The sequence below is a fragment of the Ruditapes philippinarum genome, unplaced genomic scaffold (assembly GCF_026571515.1).
Source record: "Ruditapes philippinarum isolate M1 unplaced genomic scaffold, ASM2657151v2 ctg1959_1_1_1_1, whole genome shotgun sequence".
NCBI lineage: Eukaryota > Metazoa > Mollusca > Bivalvia > Venerida > Veneridae > Ruditapes > Ruditapes philippinarum.
This window is the reverse complement of record NW_026863396.1, coordinates 41,501-55,222: the sequence shown is the minus strand read 5'-3', so window position 1 is coordinate 55,222 and position 13,722 is coordinate 41,501. Positions and strand designations below refer to the sequence as shown.

Here is a 13,722-nt window from a genome sequence, read left to right as displayed (position 1 = left end):
TGCTTAATGGAATATGCGTAAAGTCGAACTACAATTTACTTTATTATATAATAGTGAAACTTAACGTTTTGTATTACGGCAAGCACATTGTTTTCTAAATACATTACAAACAAATATGTTTAATGTAATTTTAGAATAATGAAGCACAATTTGTGAGAAACACTTCAAAATGGATTTATTTATTTTTCCTATATAAACAGCAAGTGTCATTAAATACAACTGTGCAAATAAGTTTATAATCAAAATTTGTAATATTTATATTCGTAGTAGTTTTGTGCGATACAAAACAACAAAACGCTTTGGAGATAATATATATATCTATCCACAAAATAGCTACTCTGACATGACATTAAAATTTTCTCTTCTGAGATTGTCGAGTATATATGTGAATTAATTGAAACTTAGACAAATCCCATTTATAATAACTTATAATCAGAGAGATGAAATACAAATGACATTTGAAAAATAAGGCAATGATAGTAAAAAGTTGCTAATAACAAAACGTGATATAATTTTTGACTTGCGCGTTTTAGTAAACACGGCTAAATCTATAGACCTTTTTACAATACGATTCTTCCATAGCAACCAATGTTGCATTTCGCGTATGCGCATCCTGCGTAGAGCAAAAGCGCAATAAAATTGACAACAGTGTATGATACTTTCAGGCTTTAATAGTCGCGATTCCATGTTATCTCAATCAGAAAACAGTAATTTTATGACTTAAAGCGGTAAGTACTTAAAACGTCAATTGATATTCATAACAGGTATAATAAATATGCAGGACTAATAATCCAATTGTCAAAAGGCGCATACAAAAGACGTCTGTTAGGTATCATTAGACGATTTTTTCATCCGTAATTTAAATTTAGACAGCAGGGTGTTAAAGATTAAATTTTATTACCCCTGTATTTACATAATATAACACAATGTGTATTGTACACTTCCTTTGGATTGGCCAGGCGGTAAGTGTCAAACAGATTGACACGCGACCGTGGTTGTTTGTTTCCAGCTAGATATTGTATAAATATCATTTAACCCGGACGTTTTAGAACCATGACATAGCACAATTATGAAAATCGTAATTTAAGTAACTTTTATATAATACCGATCTCATCAATGTTTATTGATTTGTGAAGTGACAATTAGTGTGACTTGCATTAAAAAATATTAACATGTGTTACGATGAACCGGATAAAATGAGTGTTATTTCACTTTCCTTAAAGATTTTGAAGGAAAATAAAGTATTTAAAATATATTTATGTGACTTAAAAATTATCTGTTTTGCATCACAGACAAATAAAGGATAAAATAAGGTAAACTGAACACTAAAAATGCATTATCACCGGGCCTGCTCTGACTATTTTCAGAATGCTAATTATTTCATATGTTATAAAATTTATTTTATCTTTTTTTATAAACTATTTCAACAACAATTTAGTTGACTCCCATTTGAAAAAAAGATATAATTCTACTTTTTCTTTAAAAAAATCTCAATGTCAGGTCCGTGACATAAGCGGGCCCGACGTAAGGGGGAATTCTTAAACAATTTCCTTTTCCATGCCTTTCTTTGGCAATCTCTGTAAAGGAATCTTTTCTATTTTTGTTTAAAGCTATTTTATATAATTTTCTACCTTTTACCTTAAACTAACTCGGAATTGTCTATGAACGTCTTCTATATTTCTATGTTAGACTATGTTTTTTTTGCCCTATGCAGATTGCGCATGTGCGGGGAAATACTACTTCCTTGCAATACATGTACGTGCATGTACATGCGCGTACATGCACAAATATTCATTAATCAAAGACAAAAGGACATCAGACTTAAAATTAAAATATATACATTGAAAAGTTTGCAAAATGAAATGTCTCGAAGTTTTAAAGTTTTCGATGAATGAAAGTTGATTAGCGTTCTTAATGTCTTTGTTTCAAATCACAATGAACAATTCTGTTATTCCGCGAGTTTTCCAAATAGCCATCCAACTGCTGAACCAATAGCAGCTCCAGAGGGCCCGGCAATACTTCCCACTGCAGCACCAGTGGCAGCACCTCCCAGTGTTGTAGCGCTTGACTAAAAACAACAACATTTTTGTTATATAATAAAAATATAATATGATAATTCCATAAATCTTCAAGCAGTCATTTTAGATAATGTACGTTACTTTTGTTTTACATTTCGAATCTTCTTATATTCGGACTTTAAGAAACAGAATCCGTAAACAGAAAAATATAATTAATATTGTCTCCTTAATTTCCTTTTAGCATGAATGGCTCATGGATAAACTTCAAATAAATGACACACATGTTTGAATTGTACAAAAATGTATAAATCATCAAATATATATTGTTTAGCTTTCCTAATAGCTAGACCAAACATAATGCAACTTGACCATTTGTTATCTCCTTTTGTAACATAATAACATTTGTATAATTTCTCTTGAGATTTTAGCAAAAATCAAGCAAATAAACTCAACACAAAACGTTAAGTCAGTAGACAAAGATAATAGGACTGATGCATTAAAACTCTAAAGAAATAAAAAAGAAAATTTTTTTTCAAAAAAAGTAACGTGTCTTCTTCAATTTCATTCATATTACAACATTTATTTCATTTTATTTTTTTTTTGGCCCCAATCATGATTTAAAAGAGTAGGCTGTGGTGGTACCCTAATTGTTGGCTCCTTTTTATTGGAGAAAAAAATGAGTGAAAAAAATGAGATAACAAAAAATAAAAAATAGATGATTGGGATTGGGAATGTTTTCACCAGGCTAAATGAGTCTTTTATAAGGGGAGAAAAGTTTGCCAAGTTTTATTGAATATTTCTACATTATCGTCTTTCAACGCTATTATTTGTTCTAGTTCAATACGTGTTTTTAACTTAGTTCTAAACTGTTCAAATTTTAGAATCATTGATTTGAATTTACATTTGTATATTTAGTGAATTTATAACAAAATTTAATCAATTGTAAGAAGTTAAACATTATTCTCGTCATCTAGAGGTCGAAAGCGAAATTTGGTAGTAGCGGGTGTGTCCTCCGACTTTGTTGATAACTGCCAAACAGCGCCTTTTCATGCTGTTGATCAACCGTCTGATAACCTGGAGTGGGATGTTCAACCATTCCTCATGTAACGCTCGTTAGATCCCTTAGGTTGTTGACGTCATTACTTTGACGAACCTTGCGGCCAAGATGGTCCCAGAGGTGCTCTATTTGAGATCAATCCGGAGATCTGGCCGGCAGTCGAGCATCCGGACGTTGTTTTGCTCCAAGAAGTCCCGTGTTACCCGAGCGGTGTTTGGCATCAGCGTTACCCTGACGTATATATGACATAACCACTGGCTAAATGATATTGTCACAGTATTCAATAGCATTCAGGTTACCGTTGACTGTTAACAGATGTATAGTCTCTGAGCATAATATACCACCCCATACAATCACACTACCGTCTCCATACCGATCTCGCTGTACAATGTTTGAGACACGTTCACCTTTTCGCCTCCATATCCGCAATCTTCCGTTAGCTTTCTGCATATTGAATCTTGATTCATCGGTAAACACTACTGTCTTGTCCAAGCGAGACGTTGTCGGGCCCAGTTCAAACGCGCACGGCGATGACGGTACTTCAACCAACGGACGTCTGGACCGAAATCATGCAGCTCTGAGATGGTTACGAGCGGTACATGACGAAATTCTAGTTCCTGTTGCAGTATGTAAGCTGCTTGACAGTTCAGTACTTGTCAAAAACCGATACGTCGCGACGACGTCACAAGGTACCTGTCTTCACGTTGCGTTGTTTTGTCCGGTCTTCCAGAACATGGTCTATCTTTAAAACTGTTTGATTGTCTGAACCTGGACTGGAGACGGTAAATTGTCCTCTCATGCACTTGAAAATGATGTGTGACGTGGTTAGCGGTTGATCCACCGTTGAGCATACCGATAGCTATAAGCCTTATGTTCAACGTCATGTCAGGGCGACATCCCATGACAACGTTTTAAAACTTTTCTTTAAGAATTCAGTTTTGTATACGACAACACACGTTGTACCACTAGTAAAATTAAACTTGATGACACTGGGCTGTGCAAACATGTGGTTCACGTGCTATTTGACGTCTGTGTGAACAGCATGCACATTGCAATAGTACACAATAAAATAACCAAATAACCAGGCGCTCAGCATGATTACACATGCTAGTATAAATTGCTATTTTACAGCGTGTAGTAGATATCGCAATAACAAAATACTGACTAAACTTTTTGTTTTTTGTATACATACATCATCCATATATAATTATCAATGAAAGACAATGAATTAATTTCAAGGAATAATAATAGTTTTATAAAGGAAATAATCAAAACAAGTGATCAACAAATTAAATATTGGCTACGAAATGTCGAGTTTTCTATTAACAGTGTCTAAGAATATTAAAATTTGGGCTTTCATTTAATTTACTAATAATGCATAATGAAATAAAGTTAAAGCATTTTTTATGAAGTATTTCCTATGTATTTTAAATGTTAGCTTAAACCTGATAATACTGGATTCACCTAAGACACTTAATATATTTTGTATTTTGAAATTTTGGTCGCTCGATCGTTTGATTTTATATCATACCAATTTTGAAGCATGAGCAACAAGAATGTATTTCCTTACTCGAACCTTGTTTTGACTTATCATGATAATAAATAGGCAAAACGATCATCAAATTACGAATATTAGACCAAAGTCCCTATTTCCTTGCAAACATTTGCATATTAGCTTTATCACTTATGATTCGGTGCTTACATTTAACTTACAATGAAAACATTTTTTTTCAAATGTATTACATATCATTACATCTCTGTGTGTAATTGTATGTTCAAAAAACACGGGGAGAGCAGAAAAATGTCAGAGACATTCAATAGATGACATTCTTTTTTGTATATACATGTATAAAAGTGATTAAATCAGAGACATTTACTATCCAATATTATCAAGTTATTCATTGTTCAAAACTATATTAAAATATTATTGGCAACAACGATGTAATGTGTAATCTCTATACTTTTTTTGTAAGTAACTAAAACTCAAAAAAAAAAGATGAAAGTCAGTAACATTCATTTTAATTTGCTTTTGTCAACTCATGGTGTCAATTAAAAAATGTGTTTGAGAACTTAATTTATTGCGTTCATGTTTTTCAACGCTATATAATTAGTAAATGATTTCATTTTTGTGTTAAAGTGGGCTTGGGCAGAGGGTCAAGTTAACTTACAGATATACTTTTATAATGCGTTGTTGTAGATATAAAGTATTGAAGGAAATAGGAATGTACATTTTGTAGTTTACCAAAGGGTTCTCTCAATAGCTTTTTACATACTTTACAGTAACATATGCATTATGAAAATAGAATGCATTTTGATGTAATCTGAAATGTCCGTTTGAAGCTTTCCAGAATCTACATGTCCACCACAATAAAACGTGTATGATTTGCCTGTTCTGCAAACACATACATTTATCTTGTTTAACTAACAGAGAGACAAAAAATGCAAAGCAAATAGGCATCAATCTATGTGCACTTTAAATAAATTTCTAAGATAAAAGTGGACACATATAGGTTAACAGAGTGATGAACTGTATATATAAATGTTCTTTCAGACATGTACCGTTCAAAGCATTTAATATTTCTATTATTACAACGATATAGGCAGTTTGACGTTATCGAATATTATTTAGTTTATTTAGTTAGGTTATCTTATGATCCTCGTTAATATCTATCATGCATGCATATGTCGCCATGCCCCGACCCAGATCTTAGCATACAATAATATTGATATAATATGTGAGTTTGCGTTAAAAAATGTCTACGCGCCGACAAATCACATAAGACATAGGCATTGTTTGGTCAAAACAAGTTTTCAAAGGAATTGCATGGTGCGATGTTTTATTCATCTGTCACAAATTAATCAAATATTTCACAAATATATATAAACCTGGTTTGCTACTCCGACGTTATCTCACTGCACATCGTTTTTTGTTTTTTTTTTACTTAAATTTTACTAAACTACTGCGAAATAAGTGTGAATGCATTCTGACCAACAGGGCACACGTTTTAAAATTTTGTCGAGCCATACAATGCAAACTCAAAATTTAATAAGTAATAAAGTTATTCTTAAATACCCATTTTTGTCAATATAAATAAAGTGACACCAGAGGTCGGAACTAGTTGAAAGGGATTGAGAAAAAACTCTGTGGAATACTTTAAGCCGATACTATACGCAAAAAATATCTGAGCTGTAGGTATAGTATGAATAGCAGAATGCATGTTATGTATTTCTATATATATTTATTCAACATTTAAGGGTGACCTTGACGTTAGGCCAGAACAGCGGAGGTATTTGGGTTTTCACTTCGTCTTGTTGAGATAAACAGTCGATAAAAACATTTCAGGGTTTTATAAAACAGGCATAAAATTGTTCAAGAGAAACATTGGCAATCAGCTGGCACATCGGCAAGATTTGTTATTGTTATGGTGAATATTAAGTCAAGTTAAAAAAAATCAAGGCGTACTTAATTTATCAGGCGGACACGATGGAGACAGACTGACTGACGCGACAAAGTGGTTCAAGTAAAGCTTTTACTCCATTATGTTTTGGGTCACAACTACTGGCATACATCATGACAACAGTTAAAGATCTTATGTACAATTACCTGTTGAGCATATACTTTGTACTTCCTACTATTCTCTTGGCTTGCTTTCAGGATACCTTCTAAAACGTAGTCGTTTTTCAATGAGCCCTTAAAATGTATGTCAAATTCCACTGAAGATTGTTGTAAGTTGAAAGCTTCTTCAATCAAAGCTGCTTGTTGTAATGTCAGCGAAGTCATTATGATACGCATATCTTTTAACTATATAATTGAAAGGAATGTGCAATTAGATTTGTGATAGAAGTGTAAAGTTTATCAATATATTTCATGACGAACCGGCATTGGCACACTAAAAGTTAAAGCAAGTTTGAAATAGAGAACAATAGAAACCCATAAACCCCTCCAAACGGCAAAATGCGAAAATGTTCATGACTTGCAAAATAAATGCCTCGCAGGTAAGAATCAAAAGAGAAAGGGACTATGCTATGAAATCATCTGCGGATGTTTCTTAATTAAAAATTTGCTGAATTCAGCTTAAGCCGGTGATAGGGGGCGTGCACGGTAGTTTTTACCTGACATTTCTGTCCATGAACAGGCTCAATCAAACCGAGCCCGCAACATTTTCAATTCTCCATTTGACCTTTCTTTGAGAGGTTCTTATTTCTCTATTTCATTAATTGTAAATGTTAAGTTTGAAATATTACATCCTACATGAACGCAGTACGGTGCAATTTTTACGCAACTGCGTCTGATAAACGAAACGTTCATACTACAACACCTGTACGCTTTCAACATTTCTGTGGATCTGAAGGAGATTTACGCTCTTATCAGTGGTTCACCGATTCACGCTAAAACAAAAAGAACAAAAACAAAAGTAAAAAATGAAAAACACCATAAAAAATGTTTATGTTCTATTCCCCTCATCGCGATTAAATTGCAATGCCGCTGCGTTGCTTATCATCGCATTGCACTCACCCTGACAAGCAGGAACACGATAATAGATTAAAAATTTCTCTAATGGCTAAAACTCAATTTAAATACGAAATAATATTAAAATGATCGTTCTCAATATGTTCTCCACTACTTCAGATTTGCTAAGCACTGTTTTTTCTTCATATCTTCAATTTTTATCATTCATAGAATGGGGCTCAAACAAGGTAAATCATCAAATCTCGCGTGAATCGATGCTTGTGGAATATGCATTTTATTGAATTGGTACTCAACAAAACGGACCTAGAACGGCGGTCAGGTAGCGGCTACCTATTATAAATACGGGCATCGAATTAGTGCCTTATTTTACAATAGGCCTATAAAAATAACGGAACTCTCTTTTTTCTAGTCCAAAAGTGATGTTTTTCTGTTGTAAAGAGTGATACACGTCGTTGCTGTCACTATTTGTCCGCCCCTCCGTCACGCTGACATGCTGTTATGTTGCCCCGCTGTCCATCCGTAGACCTGACCTAACGCTGGAATGTGGGGTTTCCATTTTTATGTTTTAGAAGTTAGTTAGCTACTTATTCTTCGTCTAACTATTTTAAAAAGGAAATATAACTTGTCAACATTTAGCAAAATAGTCAAGGTGAAATAATAACAATGTTACTTTTGGTATATATGTGCCCTTTTTAAAAGTTAAGTTGCAATATTTGAATTGTAGTATTTTATATTATGTACTTTATATTACCGTGTCTGCAATTTTCATGTTATTTTCTTGTGACTAATGCTTCCGAGGAATCACTATTTTCCAGATATTTATCGTCAGTAATTGTAAGAATTCGTTAAAAAATTATCTGGTTTGGTTTCCGGCGCATTACTTCAGTTAAGGTCAGATGGCGCCGAAACATGAAAGATGATTTGGGCAAACCGCAGGTGCTACAACCTTTAGGCAGCACCAAGCGTCAGAATCTCCATACCTGCCGGTGCTTAGAGATGCATAAATTCCAATAAATTAACCTCATTTAGTCGCTTCTTTCGATCAGGCAGAGTTCAACAGGGACTGCATTTTGATGCCTTAATCAGTAAAGGCAACCCCTCAGCCACACATTAACTCTTAAATGGAGAGCAAACACTAGTGGTTATTGTAGTTCAATTTTTCACATATGTAGCGTGTACCAAGCGGATTGTTTATTATTCTATTGCTACAAAATAAATTCAAACATTCTTGACACTTTTAAATGAAAATATATATTTTTTCTCGGGATACTTAACCTTATGATTGGAAAATAACTAAAAAAATCATTCATTGCAAAATAACAATCTTAATCTACTTCTTGAATCATTGTATAGTCTAAAATAAACAATTTATTTTCTCAAAAACAAGTCTCAAACAAATATAAGTCGAAAGCTAAACCTATCCTTCATCCCCTACATTTACATTCCAACAACCTCATATTCTATCTTTCTGAAACTTCGAGCATTCATATAAATATAGTTCCTCATTAAACACTTGTCTAATATAAATATATAGCATCTTTAGTACCAGATATCTGAGATGTCTGTGTACTAGTAACTATAATCTTTAACTTCAGTCAAAATATTATTTCTCATCAACCGTTGGCCCTAGAGGTATTACTGAAACACTAGAACACTTCTGTACCAGATATGTTAGATTTTTTGTATACAAGAAAATGTTTCTATCATTACGATCCGACCCTTAAAAGGGCATTACCAAACATATTTCAAATATTTATTTCCCAAAAATACTTAAACTAAACATTTACTTAGAGATTTGACAGAAATAGTAAAACGTCCATAGTGCCAGATATCTTCGATTTCTGTACTCTATTATGTATTTACTTCGTCGTTCCCTTCTATACACATACATATTCAGACTACCTTAAATACTAACATCTCAGACAGCAAGATATTTTTAGCACCAGATATCTAAGATTTCTGTGTACCAGTAAATACAAGAAAAGCATTGATGCAAAGCATCAAAGGGCGTCCAAGCAAGAAATGCAGAAAGTGAAGATGAACTAGTAGACATATGATGACAAGATATTCTTATAAACTTTTCAATGGTTAATTGGCTTTTACCAGAATGAACGGACGGAAGACATTGTTCATGGCATGCTTGAGATTAGAATATTACTTGTTATTTCTTTATGATCGTGGTTATTAATAGCAACGGATATACATGTATACACTCATTTATAATCCATATGTGTAACGCATGATCAACACCACACTTGTGGAATTGTCTCTTATTATGTTATCGCTTTTAGCGAAGACCCCCTCTTAAGGTATCTGTTCACACTTAGTAAAAATATGACACTGGTTATATTACCATGTTGATCATGTTGAGCATAATTGTTTATTACAAATGTATACAATAATTGTAATATCTATTTTAATATAAAAAAACAGATTTTATTAATATTGTTTTCCTCTCTTTTTTCGTGTTTTATGTGCTATTTTAATACTGAGTTTTCACGTTTACTACTCTTTTTTTATTAAAATTGTAAAATAAATTTTAAGAATTCTGTTGTTATATTGACCGACGGTTATAAGTCAAAACTTAACTGGAAAAAGTCAGTAAATTATGCTTAATCTTTCAATATATAATATTGCTTATTCTTAAACCATGTACATGTACATTTGTATTTTTCTTTATCATTTTTTAAAATTATCAATCAATTGAATAATTCATAAAATCTAATTTGTACCTTTGAATAATTCCTGGGCATCTTTACTAAACACGAATAACAAATTAAATAAAATGTTTCAAAGTTGATAGTGTCATATTTATACCATAACAATGTATCTTTTTCTCAATTATTGTACATATTTATTGTTTTTATCTCATATAGATAAAATGAAACATGCTATTGTTGTTGTTGTTGGGCTTTGTTCGAATTGTATGTTTATGTATAATAATAATCAATAAATTTGAGAGTTGATCTATGTTTATTAATTATTGTAACCAAACTAAGTGACAAACATTCATTTTTGGAAAAAAAGCTTATTTATCTGTAAAATATCTGTTCTGTTCTGTGACAATACCAAACATCTACTCCAAAACCGGGAGAGACCGGACAATACACGTGTGATACTATTCGATCCCGGTCAAAATAGACCGGGAGAGACTGGGAATTACCGATAGCAGTACATCCCTCTATAAATAGATTTTCGGAATGTTTAGGTCATCAACTCATCATTCTATTTTAACATACCTTAATAACCCACTGTGTACTACAAAATGATGAATAAAAAAACCCCGAAGAGACGGAAAAGGTTATTTCATGCATTGCGAAATTCTGCAGTACATATCGAGACATTTTTTTAATCAAGCACCCTCATACCAATCGGAATGATCGGCTTTTATCATGACCGACTATAAGGCTCGAGAAGTTGCTGTCGCCCTTTCACAAAATCTGATTTCATTCCATAAGGGCGCCGCGCTTCGGCGCGGAGCCAATAATACTGCTCTGATCTGCGTCACGGACGAAACAAAACTGATTATTTTGAGCTGCGCACGCTCTATTTATACTGTTGAAGCAGTGAAAAAAGACAATGATTTTGATTGGCTAATAAAAATAAAACGTTTCTTGATACCGATTCTAACTTAATTTCATAATCGTCTCTTACCTGAACTATCCTTTGTACAAACAATTGTGAGTAATTGAAAAACAATTGGAAATATATACACATCAGAGGATGTCCTAAAATTATACAGATATGATATTAAAAATGACCTAAATATCTACTCTTTATATCATGATGGATTTATAAATCAATCGTTTTATATGCAAATGGCGAGCTTATAGAAAAGGGAGGCAATCACGTTATCTATAAAGTACATTTCCGCCAAACACTAATCATGGTTGCATTTGAAAGATGCATTAAAATCATTAATTTTGTTAATTGTGACATGTTTACAAGCATAAAGGATCTTTGTTTTTTTTAATTATTTTACCATACGTGGAGCTGGTGAAGTGAGTTTTTTTATATTGTTTCAAGAGAAACTAACTACTTAGAAAATAATCACATAAATCAGCGTATTCATATTTAACACCATCCCATTTGAATGCTAATGTTCATGCAAAACAATTGAACTGTTTCAAATGTTAATGAATCACTAATAAGGTGCATATACAGAAATAAAACAAACGAAAGGCATGATAACAATAAATCGATCATTATGTTTTTTTTCATTGTTTTTTTTTTTTTTTTTTTTTTTTTTTTTTTTTTTTTTTACGCTTGTTTTCTTGAGAATTGTGAATCAAACAATGCGTGTATTTTTTAATATTTGAAAGAACTTTTATTTTCCAATAATTATGCATTTGATCAAGGTTCCTTCATATAACAAAGTGTATATACGTATACCTTTTCTAGTCCAGTTATTGCCTTTTTACTATGTTCGCTGGAAAACATATCGGCTTTCAGTATACTTTTCATTCGCTCGAAGCATTCCTCCAAAGCTTCGTCCGACAAGCGGCTATCAGCACTGTGCATCAACAGGTTCCTCACTTCTAGTAACTAACAAAAATATGTTTGGCTGTATATATCTATTATAGCAATTCTAACATAAAGCACATAACGCAATTTGTGTTCAAAAGACTTCTTACACTCCCTGTTATTGTTTAAAACTTTGGGTTATTTAAATATTTTTAAAATGGACTTGAGTGAACTGCACGTTAGAGTTATGGCAGTTTTATCAACGTTCTGCGATACGTCGTTGTCTTTTGTATTCCGTTGAAAACAATATCGTATTTAGGGGACCTAGGTAAGAAAGATAAAGAATATGCTATATTTGTCATAACAAGAGGGCCATACTTGCCCTGAAGTCGCTCACCTGTATATAGGCCCCCGGAGCGGGGCCAGTTTAAACCCCAGGGCTTGTATTTGAACAAACTTGGTAGACACCCATTAGAAGATGTTTCATGCTAAACATCTAAGGTCTAGCTCGTTGGGTTTTTTAAAAGAAGATTTTTAAAGTTTTTCTTTACACATATAGTAAAAAAAAAATGGCACCCCTGTGCAGGGCCAGTTTTGACCCCAGAGCTTTTATTTGAACAATCTTTGTAGACACTTACTAGAAAATGTTTCATGATTAATATCTTAACTCTAGCTATTCGGGTTTTTTTCAAAGAAGATTTTTAAGTTTTTGCTATACACATATAAGGAAAATCAATAACCCACGGGGAGGGCCAATTTTGACCCCGTGGCTTTTATTTGAACAAACTTTGTAGACACTTACTAGAAGATGTTTCATGCTTAGTCATCTAAACTCTAGCTATTTGGTTTTTTTTCCAAAATATTTTTTAAGTTTTTGCTATATACACGCATAAGGAAAATCAATGACCCCCTGGGGCAGGGCCAATTTTGACCTCAGGGCTCTTATTTGAACAAAATTGGTAGACATCCATTAGAACATGTTTCATGCTAAATATCTTAGCTCTAGCTCTGTGGGTTCTTTAAAAAAAGATTTTTTCAAGTTTTTACAATATGCATATAGGGAAAATCAATGACCCTCATTTGCAGAGCCAATATTGACCCCGGGGCTTTTATTGGAACAAACTTGGTAGACACCCATTAGAAGATGTTAGATGCTAAATATCTTAGCCTTAGCTCTTTGGGTTCTTTAAAAGAAGTTTTTACTATATGCATATAGGGAAAATAAATGAACCCCTTGGGCGGGGCCAATTTTGACTCAAGGGCTTTTATTTGAACAAACTTGTTAGACACTCATTTGGAGATGTTTGATGCCAAATATCTAAGCTCTAGCTCTTTTGGTTTTTTAGAAGAAGATATTTAAAGCTTTTTTTCTTTTGGTTGCCATGGCAACCAAAGTTCTGCATGGAATGGACTTCTTTGAACAACTTTGTTGAGGCTTCACACAAGGAACATCCCTGTGAAGTTTCATTATGATCTGCCCTTTGGTTTCAGAGGAGATGTCGTATTAAAAGTGTGAACGGACAACGGACGACAGACGACGGACGAAGAGTGATCCTAATAGCTCACCCTTAGCATATGCTCAGGTGAGCTAAAAATGTCTCAAATATCGTACATTTAGAGCAAATATGCCCTTACTGTCATATTCCGTTTATATAAATAAACAAGGCGACAATTATTAAATAGGTTGTAGTGGCTGAACACTAAAGTGAAAT

At 33.1% G+C, this 13,722-nt stretch overlaps 1 protein-coding gene across 1 annotated transcript in view; it reads right to left on the bottom strand.

The window, feature by feature from the left end:
- Positions 1 to 206: 206 nt before the first annotated feature.
- The window catches only part of LOC132721990 (uncharacterized), a 50,588-nt gene continuing 37,072 nt past the window's right edge, over positions 207 to 13,722 (bottom strand). The window contains exons 8-10 of the mRNA XM_060706382.1: positions 11,939 to 12,091; positions 6,680 to 6,877; positions 207 to 2,068 (exon numbers count right to left, since the gene is read on the bottom strand). Coding sequence (XP_060562365.1) covers positions 1,949 to 2,068; positions 6,680 to 6,877; positions 11,939 to 12,091 — 471 coding nt within the window. The 3' untranslated portion in view covers positions 207 to 1,948. The remainder of the gene's footprint in view (positions 2,069 to 6,679; positions 6,878 to 11,938; positions 12,092 to 13,722) is intronic.